Source organism: Carcharhinus amblyrhynchos, chromosome 15 (assembly GCF_965287045.1).
Source record: "Carcharhinus amblyrhynchos chromosome 15, sCarAmb.v2.hapA, whole genome shotgun sequence".
NCBI lineage: Eukaryota > Metazoa > Chordata > Chondrichthyes > Carcharhiniformes > Carcharhinidae > Carcharhinus > Carcharhinus amblyrhynchos.
Window position 1 is genome coordinate 42,966,066 of NC_137338.1, and position 12,970 is coordinate 42,979,035.

A 12,970-nucleotide genomic window follows, 5' to 3' on the forward strand; every position below is an offset into this window, starting at 1 on the left:
CTTAAATTTATTCCAATTCTCTTTGTGGAAATTTTCAATGTGAAATTGTTGCATCTACATAGGCCATAAACTTCCTCAGAGCTGGAGCTATTCCACTCTCATGACTTTGCCAAAAGAAACCCATGTACACAAAGGGAATTAATAATACCTTAATTCTCCTTCTTTACCTAGGCATCCAAACAACAAAACCTAAAACTCAAGAGAATGTAACAGCTGTGGAGGGTGATTCAGTAACCTTACGATGTAACTCTTCTGAAAAGAATGCCAAGATAGTATTGGTTGAATGGAATAAACTCAGGAACAAAACCACACTTGCTGTTAGCCATTTAAACAGTACACATCATTTCAATCAGCGAATAAGGATGGAAGTCAAAGATCAACATTCCACAATCACAATCCAAGAAGCTCTCAAATCAGACAAGGGCTGGTATTCCTGCATATTCCAAACCTTTCCAAATGGAAAACAGGAGGAGCAAATATATTTGGATGTAAAAGGTAAAGATAGAGTCTTAGAAAATATTTTACATTTATAAATTGCATATATATGACAAAAACCAACACAATAGAAGAATCATAGAATCCCTACAGTGCAGAAAGAGGCCATTCAGCCCCTCTACACCAACAGCAAACCCACCCAAGCCCTAACCGCTTAACATCATGTATTTACCCTGCTAATCTCCCTGACACGAAGGGACAATTTAGCATGGCCATTCAACCTACCCATCCATCTTTGCATTGTGGGAGGAAACCGGAGCATCTGGAGGAAACTCATGCAGATATGGGGAGAAGGTTCAAACTCCACACAGACAGTCACCCAAAGCCAGAATTGAATCAATGTTTAGCACGGTGAGGCAGCAGTGATAACCACTGTGCTGCCCAGTAAATACTCTAACTTATAGTTTTCCTTTTAATGTGATGAACAAAAAGATGCTCTCACTCCTGTCCACAGAGCCCCAGGAGTAATTCAACTCTCTCACTCCTATCCAGAGTTCCAGGAGTATCTCTATTCCATGACTCCTATCTTGAGTCCAGGAGCATCTCTACTCTTAGACTGCTGTCCACAGAGTCCCAGGAGTATCTCTACTCTCTGACTCCTGTCCACAGAATCCCAGGAGTATATCTACTCTCTCACTCCTGTCCACAGAGCCCCAGGAATATCTCTACTCTCTCATTCCTAACCGTTAAGTACACATGATTGCAAGTCCCTGGCCAAAACCTTTGACTTTCACAAGGATCCCCACTGGAATTATGAATGATGACGACATCTTTTCCTTACTACCCCCTATGAGTTTCTGTGTACCCATATCTCTTGTACCATTAACATGACTTGTCCCTGCCTATTCCGGAATCTGTGTCTGACTGCTCCCATTCTTACATGTGGTCACCCATTCACTCCTCGCTTGTCAGCATTCCAGTTTCCCTTATCAGACATTAGCTTCCCACCACTTGGTCACCCTTCTGTCTGCCATCATTCCACACCATCCCCAACCTCTCCTTAACACTCTTGCAAGTGCTTGCTGCTCTTCTGCCTTCCATCATGCCTCCTCCCCCCAAATCCATTGCAAATTCTTCCTGTCCTTCAGGTCCCCAACCTCCTGAAAAGCTTTCCTATCCCTTTGCCCTCCATTCACTTGTTATCCTTCTCTTCCACCACCACCTCGTCAAAATGCTGATTTCTGAATGTGCAATTCTGCCTGACTGTCTGAATACTGATGCACTGTGCTGTCCTTCAATACAAATATAGCATTCCGATGGAGCGGACCCATACACCCGCCCCCAGTGGCAATATCGGTTTCTGTCTAATACTTGAACCCTGTCTGAATGCAACTGTAGTAAGAAGTCTCACAACACCAGGTTAAAGTCCAACTGGTTTATTTGGTAGTAAACGCCACTAGCTTTCGGAACTCTGTTCCTTCGTCAGGTGAGTGGGGAGTTCTGATCACCAACAGGGCGTATAAATGCACACACAGTTTACAGAATACTGATTAGAATGTGAGTCTTTACAACTAATCAGCTAAACAAGTCTTAAAGGTGAAGACAATGTGAGTGAAGAGAGCATTAAGAATAGGTTAAAGAGATATGTATTCTTATGTGTATTGTCTCCAGACAGGAATGAACAGTGAATGAGTACCACTCGACAATTACTGGACAAGACTGTTTCCTTCCTGTTGGCGAGTACCTCAGTGGTCACGGGCATTCGGCCCCTGATCTTTGGGTAAACGTTCTCCAAGGCAGCCTTCATGACATACAACAGTGCAGAGTCACTGAGCAGAAACTGATAGCCAAGTTCTGTACACGAGGACAGCCTCAACCAGGATCTTGGGTTTATGTCACACTATTTATAGCCCCCATGACTTGCCTGAGCTTGCAACATCTCACTTCCTGTCCTGTCTGGAGACAATACACATCTCTTTAACCTATACTTAATGCTCTCTCCACTCACATTGTCTTCACCTTTAAGACTTGTTTAGCTGATTAGTTGTAAAGACTCGCATTCTAATCAGTATTCTGTAAACTGTGTGTGCATTTATACGCCCTGTTGGTGATCAGAACTCCCCACTCACCTGACGAAGGCACAGTGTTCCGAAAGCTGGTGGTGTTTACTACCAAATAAACCTGTTGGACTATAACCTGGTGTTGTGAGACTTCTTGCTGTGTTTACCCTAGTCCAACGCTGGCATCTCCACATCATGAATACAACTGCACAGTTGTGTCCTTGGGACTAAGATGGCAGCTAATGGGAGAAGACCAACCTGTAGCCCAGCATTCCACAGGCATGACAACAAGACTAGCACAGCAATGTGGCAGATAGACTACCTGCATGAAGCACTCATCTCAAAATTGCAAGCAGCGTGAGATGCAACCTATGCATGCTATCTTTTTCAAATATGATTCGGATCAACATGGTTTTTCACTGATTGGAAGGCAGCACATGATTCTGGCAAGGAGCTAATTTAACAAGCAGTTATGAGATTGTAATGAATGCATAGGGCATACACGTCACTACTCAGTGAGACAGCCAATTTGCCATTAATCCGCTATCAGGAAAATTACAAACTATTTTTACACCAGCAGGTTTCTGACTCTTTTGCTCCCATTAGATTCTCTGCTCCCATCCGCCACTGGCACGATGGGAAACTTCCACCCATGGCCGGGAATTTAAAATATCAGATTAGAATCTTCATTTTTTGGCGAAAAACTGTGGCAGGCGACGGTGCAGAGGGACCTCGGGGTCCTTGTGCATGAGTCGCAAAAACCCAGCCTGCAGGTGCAGCATGTGGTCAGGAAGGCGAATGGGATGCTGGCCTTCATAGCGAGGGGGATTGAATATAAAAGTAGGGAGGTCTTGCTGCAGCTGTATAGGGCATTGGTGAGGCCGCAGCTGGAGTACTGTGTGCAGTTTTGGGCGCCGCACCTGCGCAAAGATATTTTGGCCTTGGAGGGAGTGCAGAGGAGGTTTACTAGGCTGATACCGGAGTTGAGGGGGTTGAGCTATGAGGAGAGGCTGAATAAACTAGGCTTGTACTCGTTAGAGTTTAGAAGAATGAGGGGAGATCTCATTGAGACGTATAAGATGATGAATGGGATGGATAGGATAGAGGTGGAGAGACTCTTCCCGCTCAAAAAAGACAGTAGGACTAGGGGGCACAGCCTCAAGATAAAGGGGGGGCGGTTTAGAACGGAGTTGAGGAGGAACTTCTTCACTCAAAGGGTGGTGAATCTCTGGAATTCTCTGCCAGTTGAAGTGGTGGAGGCTGCCTCGCTAAATATTTTTAAGACGCGGGTTAATGGGTTTTTGATAAGAGAGGGGGTTAAGGGTTATGGGGAGAGGGTGGGAAAGTGGAACTGAGCCACGGCAGATCAGCCATGATCTTATTGAATGGTGGGGCAGGCTCGAAGGGCTAGATGGCCTACTCCTGCTCCTATTTCTTATGTTCTTATGTTATAATCGTTGATAATTAATAATTGATTACAGTGGACAGGGGAACTGGTGGGGCATAGTGCTATAGGCACCAGTAATGGTAAAATTTGAATTCAATAAAAAAAATTTGGAATTAGAAGTCTAATGAAAATCGTGACACTTGTCAATTGTAAAAATCCATCTGGTTCACCAATATCTTTAGGGAAGGAAATCTGCCGCCCTTACCTGGTCTGACCGACATGTGACTCCAGATCCATAATAATGGGATTGACTCTGAAATGGCCTAATAAACCATTCAGTTCAAGGGCAATAAATGCTGGTCCAGCCAACGATATCCACAGCTTGTGAATGAATAGGAAAAAGTTTAAATAAGTAATTGTTTTGTCATTAACAGACGTTAACATAACAAAGATTAAACAACTTCACATGGAGTACTTCCCAATCTACATTTCAGGTGAGAAAGCTAACCAAATCCTCTTCCTGTATAATTTGCTACTTTTTAACTTTCTATAAATAATTGTTAATTGTCCGTTACGCCAAATTATTGTTTCAAAATGGGAGGAATATGATGTAGAAAAGAATATGATATAGAAAACTTAAATGTATTTTGCAAATGTAAAAGAGAACATGAATATATTATTTGTGAATTTAATTCTTCAGATCCTATATTAGTTATTTGTGTGTAGATGACTTGTGGTTCAGTCGTAGCATCCCTATCTCTAGGCCAGATGCTCTGGGTTCAAGTCCCTCTCAGGACTTGTTGGCCGTGGAAGGAGCATTCATAACAGAGTTCAAATGATGTAGAGATTTTGGTGTTGGACTGAGGTGGGCACAGTAAGAAGTCTCACAACACCAGTTTAAAATCCAACAGGTTTATCTGATATCACGAGCTTTTGAAACATCTTTTGGAGCACAAATCACTCCTGATGAAGGAGCAGCGCTCCGAAAGCTCATGATACCAAATAAATCTGTTGGACTTTAACCTGGTGTTGTGAGACTTCTTACCATGGTTCAAATGAGCAGATAATCTGCCTGGGAATCCTTCTACCATTGCCTCACTATTCACCAAAGGGGGTTAAAGTGCATGTGAAGTTATGCAACAAGGAAGTTATTTCTTATGTTTATCATAAAAGTCTTCATTAATTTAAATTTATAAGACTTTATTTTCTGTTTTTTAAGTAGTATTTATAACTCATTTAATGACTCTGTCATGGGTGCATCACCATCTACAGTTAGGTGGTAGTTGTTTGCAATCTGACTATTTGAACAGCCAGGTTGATTCTTTTTGCTCTTAATGCAGCAGTTGAGTGAGAACTCAAAGGTAGCTGTACTCAGGGTAAGGACTATCAGCATCCCCCTGTGAAACATTGAAAGCGAAATGAACAATTTTCAAGCAATAAACAAATAATTAACAGCAGCACCATTTTGCAAAGAGTTTGGATCACATTTTTTAACAACTCTTTCAAACAGTATCGATTGTTGGAGCAGCAGTTGTGATTTTGATAGTTGCACTGGTAATATGGAAAATGAACAGAAAATCAAGAACTTCAAGTGAGTAAACTGCTATCATGTAACAATAGCAAATTCATTTCTATTTAATTTTAGAATCATAGAATCACTACAATGCAGAAGGATGCCATTTGGCCCATCGAGTCTGCACCGACAATAACCCCACCCAGGCCCTTTCCCCATAACCCCATGTATTTACCCTGTTGGTCCTGACACTAAGGGACAATTTAGCATGGCCAATCAACCTAACCTGCACATCTTTGGACTGTGGGAGGAAACTGGAGCATCTGGAGGAAACCCACGCAGACATGGGGAGAATGTGTAAACTCCACACAGACAGTGAACCAAGGCTGGTATCGAACCTGGGTCCCTGGCACTGTGAGGCAGCAATGATAACCACTGCTCCACCATGACAACTTTTATTTAACTTCTTAAAAGGCATTAATAACTCACAATGCATATATTTGCAACATAACACTACCTGCACCAAACCTCACTGGCAAGATAACTTGAGATCTTAGAAATTGCCCCTATAGACCTGACTCTTCCAATGGTCACAACAGCGAGTGTTAAGATATTTGCTACTCTTAGGAAGTCCCAACCTAGACACCCATATGTATTAACTTGTGAGGTTTAAACTTCCGATGGGCAGAATTTCACTGCCCTGGCCTCTTGGAGAATGTCTCTGATACTGACCTGTGATACCCAGAACAAACTTTAAAACTTACCAGGAAACTCCTGCTGTAAATGACAGGCATAAGACCTGGGTTGACAGCATTTACTATATTGGGAAAGTCTAAAAATTTAACTGAAACTTGAATAATTAAAACCCAAAGTCCACTCTATTTCATGGAAGGTGAGATTTGATCATTCTGTACCAGGATATTGTGAGATTGTATCACTTTATGCCAGAGAAAGGTGGGATTGGATCATTTTAAATCAGGGAAAAGTAGCTACAGGTCCATTTTGTACCATGAAGTATACAGACAGGGAATTAAATTGTACCATGGGACGGTTGGACAGACCATAACATATGTGGTGCCAATCAAGTGGGCTGCTTTGTCGTGAATGGTGTCAAGCACCTTGTGTGTTGTTACAGCTGCACCCATCCAGGCAAGAGGGGAGTATTCCATCACACTCCTGACTTGTACCTTGCAGATAGTGGACAGGCTTTGGCGAGTCAGGAGGTGAGTAACTCGCCACAGTATTCCCAGCCTCTGACGTGCTTTTGTGGCCACTGTGTTTATGTAGCGAGTCCAGTTGAGTTTCTGGGCAATGGTAACCCCCAAAGACTAGGAAGAAATCAGCCTTTGGGTCAATTTTTTTCTGAAGAGACCCACATTCAGCACAGAGATTGGGAATCAATTTGCAACAAAAGTGGGCTTTGCCATGACTCCTAAACTCCTTGATTGCAGAGAGAGGGTAAAATGACACATCTGATCTATCAAATGAAGTTTTCCAAGTTAAAGGAACACCAGCAGGTGACAGAATTGTTAAACTGTACATTGATATCTGAGGCTTTAGTAACCATAGGAATGGAATAATGGCCTGGAAAACCTGCTGCCTTTGTCTTGGACTCCTATCTGGAGGTTTACCCTAGGATCTGAGGAACTGAAATAGGATGATGCTTGTCATGAGAAAAGAGGTCTCTCCAATCAAACAGGCATGTATGAATGTGGCAACATGTTCCCAAAAACTGGGCTGTCCCAAGAGTTTCAAGAACCTCAGGAGGGTATGACAAGTGAGTGGCCTCATACATTCAGAAGCCAAGCCCTACAAGTCCCATCATTCTCCTCAGAGTAACACACCTTCAGGAGCTCCTCTGCTCCCTCTGTCTATAGGCATCCCCTCACATCCCCATCTGAGCAGCCAGCACTCACACTTGTTGTGATATCACTTTAAGGGAATATGCAAATAATACATATACATATCATTATTGGATGTAAAGCAGCTCATTACCAGCAAGATGTGCTGCTGTTAGAGTTAGTAGTTGTTGTTGATTTTTGTGTTGAATCCCTGTACTAGACATGTTTTGTTGAGCTGTCCTGTAATGTGTACATACATTAGTTCTAGTCTTGGGTTTGGTGAGTTTGCATAAAGAAGCCAGAAATGCAACATGGTGACAGCTGTATGAGTTTGAAGACCGCAGGCGTGTCCATTGTTGGTGCTTGAGAGAAGTCCTGCAGCTTTGCCACATCTGGCCTTCCCCTGGGCATATCAGATGTTGAAAGTCTGGTGTAAATGGTCCTCCAAGCATGCTGAACCAACTTTCAATGCTTGCATCCAGATCAACCCCTGGCTGCAGTGGTGGTCCACAATGCGGAAGTTAATAAGGCTTTTTTTTAAAGAGTGTTTTGGACATGTTTGCATGGAGGGGAACCACCCTATGTAAGTTCCTCTCCAAGTCACACATTATCCTGACTTGGAATAATATCACAGTTCCTTCACTGGCCTGAGTCAAAAACCTGGAACTCCCTCCTTAATTTCCCTGCACCCACAGCATATTGACTGCAGTGATTCAAGAAGGTGACTCAACGCCATCTTTTTAAGCACAGCAAGGGATGACTAGTAAATGGTGGTTTTGTCAATGGCACCCTTATCCCATGAACAAAATAAAAAGGATCTGTACCAGAATCCTTGAAGTCAGAACCAAGGTCTTCACCATGTGGCACACGCTGCAAACTTATCTAAGTTTACATAGCAATATAAATCTCCACGAACTTTCACAATCCTGGTAACAACCAGCAGGAATCAGTCAGCAACTCAAGCTGAAAGTGGTTGCGATCCCTTCAAATAGCACTGGGGAAGGGGTCCATTCTGCTGCTGAACAGAGGTTCAGCTGCACTAAGTTAACAGATAGCGTTAGCTGGAGTTTTGTAGCTGAAAATGGTATTGGGGCCATCAAACATTGCACACTACCTGATATGACGGTCTTAGAACATAAGAAATAAGAACATAAGAAATAGGAGCAGGAGTAGGCCATCTAGCCCTTCGAGCCTGCCCTGCCATTCAATAAGATCATGGCTGATCTGTTGTGGCTCAGTTCCACTTTCCCGCCCTCTCCCCATAACCCTTAATCCCCTCTCTTATCAAGAACCCATCAACCCGCTTCTTAAAAATATTTAGCGAGGCAGCCTCCACCACTTCAACGGGCAGAGAATTCCAGAGATTCACCACCCTTTGAGTGAAGTTCCTCCTCAACTTCTTACATGCTTACTTCTAGTGCTCGTTCCCAATGTCCATGCTAATGTTCTACCCCACTGCCTGCACCAGAAGCATGCATGTAAGGTGCAGGGACCATTTTGGCCCCAAAAAACCATTGAGAAAATGAGCACTCTTCCACCAAATTTTGAAGCCCTCAGTCTATTAGATGGAACTTCTCTGAAGCTTTCTGCTATGTTTCCCAAATGGCTGGTCCTTAGGTCTGATCCAAACTAGAGAGTGTTTCAGACTGACGGTCGTTGCATTGTAATTTAGACCAGTCCTACCCTCATCCAGTTTCTACATGTTCACACTTTCCAGCAGCTATCATTGAATTTTAATCAAGATGGAAAATCTTAACTGATCCTCTTTACTTTACATGCTCTGGTGCATTGAAGTCAAATAGAGCCCTTCTAATGCCACCTCGGCTCAGATCAAATCACTCAGCAGCAACCTGGAACAAGCCTTCCTTCCTGACCTTGTGACTGAATTCCACACTGGATAGAATGGAGTTCCCCAATCGATTTGTCAATGTGACACTATATTGTTATGGTTAAGATTTGAAACCCCAAAGAGTTTTATGAAGCCCACCTGAATCATAAGTTTTGCATCTTGAATTTAGCTAGGATAAGCATGAGATGTTTCACTTGGGGTATGATTCAAGTGACCCACTAGGGAACTTTTATCAAAGTTTATTTAAGAGTATAGCTAACATATATAATAAGAAAATTAGCAAAACCTTTTATCAATTACAAACAAGCAACAGACAATCATGATTATGTAGAACCCTTAATAAAGACATCTAAAATGTTGCGATCAAACCAATCCCATTCACAGGTTTAACTCAGCACAGACTAATGCTCATGTGATACTGGAAATTGAGTCCTTTAGTTGGAGAATTGAAAACCTTCAGTCTTAATTCACTCAGAATGGGTTAAAACAAGACAGCTTCCCAAAACCCTAGAGAGACACTTGTCCAGCCCCAACAACAGCAGATTTTTATCTTTCAGAAAAGCGACAGAATTTCCAAAAAAAAACAGGGAGAGAGAGACTCCTGTTTCAGGTTGATTCTTCTAACCTCCAACTCCCAAAATTGAAACTGAAAATGAACTCCTGTCACCTGACCTGCCCACAGCTTTTTCTTCCTCCCTACAATGACATCAGCTAAGGCTGTGAGCATGAAATGAACAAAAAACTCTTAAAGGTACACTGACATCACAATATTAACACCTGAAAGCTACCATGTGCCCAGACACCAGCGAAACAAAACAGCACAGTAATATTCAGTATAAAATTATTCAGTTTTGCCTATTATAGACTTACATATAACAATACATCCTATAAACATGGGATCTGCATTTTAGAGCACATTGTAAAATTATGATTATTTCATGAACTCATGTTGGTTTCAGCCAAGCTCTCCATATTCCCTGGTGACAGAAGACTCAGTGAAACTCCTCTTCCCCACTACAAACACACACAGCCTTTTCCTCAACATCCAGTCATGCACACAGCAGCCCCTCATCCTAATCTCCCCACTCCCCTCATTCACTCACTCAACAGCTCCACTTGCCAACCTCCCTCTCTTTCACTCACTCACTCCTTAAGCAGTCTCTCATTAAAGCTTTCTCCCCCATTCTCTCATTCAGCAGCCCCCATCCGAAATCCCCTTCCCATGGTCACTCACCAATCTCCCCACACACAGACTCACTCACGAGCCTTTCTTCCCTACCCCACTTTTGGCCTGGCATCAGTGAAGCAGTGCCACTAACCTGAAGTGAGGAGCCTGTGCAGCAGGCAGCCAGGTGCAGAAATAATGTGAAGCTATTAAGTTTGAAGTCACCACCCACCTTCCTAGCTCAGCTGCCTAACCTCATGACATTTCCTGGATTTAGTGACTGAGTTAAACTTGTAGGTCTCTAGCTTTGCTAAGTTGGCAGACAAACATCCCAGGTCCACTCAGCACTTGAATTAAAGTATTTTCTGAGGTTAAAGTGCATTTTTTGGCTCATTTTCCACTTCCTATTGTTTGGCAGAATTGAAATTTGGGCATACTGCCATCCAGCTAGTTGCCTCTCTACAGTCACCATTGCTGTTCAGAGGAGGGGCAGCTCACAACCTCAAATATGACCTTTGCAATCCCATTGGGATTGTGGCTCACAGTTTGGAATCCCTGGGATAGAGGATTGCTTTAATGAGGAACGAGAGGAGCTGCTAATGTTACTTTTCAGTGAAGAATATTTAGGTTTGCTTTGATAAAGTATGTAGTCTTGTTTACAATTTACAATGGAGTATAGATCATAATCTCTTCCCTTTTTTAAAGTAAATGAGTGGCACTTTGTGAGAAGTTAAACCACTAATAATTTGATTGCTTCCCCTTTCATTTTGAAAAAGCACGTTTTGGTTCTTCACATCCAACTTTCTGATGTCTGTTGAGATGGATGTTCCACTGTCAAAATAACTTTGTAATTTGAAAACAAAAGAATGAGAAGTCAACAGAAGTCAACATCTCTATTAATTGATAAAGAAACATAAGGGGTGGAATTTTCCCACCCTGCCTGCCACAGGAATCATAGCGGGTGGAGGCAGATCACACAAAAGTCCATTGACCTCGTGCGGGATTTTCCATTCTTGGGGCGAGCGCAGTCGGACTATTTTCTTGATGAAATCAACAGAGTTCTAGTCCGTCAAGCCGGCCAACACCACCCTGGTGGTGACCAGTTCACATACTCCCCAATGCCCATCATCACCCATATAATCTCCTATAAGAGACAAACACAGAGAGAAAAAAAAGTCAATTGGAAAGAAAGAAATCTGGGAAATTGTTCTGTTCCTAATTTAACTCAATCCAAGCGACAACATAGATCATCGATATGCCAACCTTTCATTAGGTGTGATTTTCTTCCTACTCTGAAATTGGTCCAGCACTCATCGGAGGACAGGTAGGCATAAGTAGCTGGTGACTTAATCCATAACATCTAGCTGAGTCCTTTCCTTACCTAAGTAATACATTCATATCTGTCCTTTCCAAATGAATCAAATGGAAGCAGCTTCTAAAAGAACACACAATCAAACCTGATAACAATTTTATGTACACCGATCAAATCGCTCCAAGGTCAATGTTGTTCTAAGTGGAATAGGCCCAGCCTTTCAGGATAATATTGTCTTTTAAGCTCACATTGATTCTTATGGCACACCTTTGGATTTTCACCAATGTTTCTACATCACCCACCGTGAGAGTAAACCAATATTAATTCAGCCCCAGGACATCACTGCAGGTGTTCCAAATGTTCTAGGCCCAACCATATTGCTTCATCGATAAGCTTCCTTCCATCAAAAGCCAGAAATGGATGAGCACTGATGATTGCACAACATTCAGCACAATTTGTGACTCCTCAGATGCTGAAGGAGTCCATCTCCATATGCAGCAAAACCTGGACAATATGCTGGCTTGGGCTGATAACCAATTTGTAACATTCATACCGCACAAGTGCCAGATAATGATCATCCCCAATAAAAGAGAACCTAACCATCTCCTCTTCACATTCAATGGCATTACCACTGCTGATTCCCCTCTCTCAACATCCCTGGGATCATCGTTAACCAGAAACTAAACTGGATCAGCCATAGCGATATTGTGGCTACAAGAGCAGGTCAGATGCTTGGAATTAAGCAAAAAGTAATTAAGACTGATGTCCATAGATACTCTTTATTCTATGAGAACTGTACGGTGATAATGCTCACTGCTAGCTGCTATAAGAAGTAAGATTCTGCTACCATTATGTTTGGAATTTATCATAATAAGCACATCATTATTTGGATGCTTTACAAAATCCATTCCTTTGTCAATAGATTACCACTGTTATTATATTGATTTTATTTTCTCGACAGAACGTGATCTAAAACGAGACAAGAAAATGCCATTTTATGAAAATGTGGATAATGTACCAAACACCCGTATGTATTATGGCCTACAGCTGAATACAATTAAATGTTTTGTAATAAATTCATTCAACAGGAAGTAGTGTATTTTAGTTGTTATCTCATACAAATCACATGGGTCATTACATATTAATGAACAACTTAGTTTCTGATGACTCAGTTGCCAACAATCTGGTCTGATTCCACCAAAGCACACTGCAGCTAAATGAGGATGATGTTGTTGAAGTACAAATATTAGGGCAGAATTATGTCAGTCATACCGAGGTGACTTCCATGGCAGGGCCCAAAAGAAGGTAAGATGGAAGGGTAGGTTGACAAGTTCCTGCTTCCAGTTGATCTTGCTGGTGGTGGGGTGGGATGGCAATGTTACTCACCTGACAGAAGTTAGAAGCCACT

At 42.3% G+C, this 12,970-nt stretch overlaps 1 protein-coding gene across 1 annotated transcript in view; it reads left to right on the forward strand.

Moving 5' to 3' along the window:
• The first annotated feature begins 226 nt into the window (after positions 1-226).
• The window catches only part of LOC145352977 (uncharacterized), a 98,272-nt gene continuing 85,528 nt past the window's right edge, over positions 227-12,970 (forward strand). Inside the window, exon 1 of the mRNA XM_080203284.1 lies at positions 227-495. Coding sequence (XP_080059410.1) covers positions 363-495 — 133 coding nt within the window. The 5' untranslated portion in view covers positions 227-362. The remainder of the gene's footprint in view (positions 496-12,970) is intronic.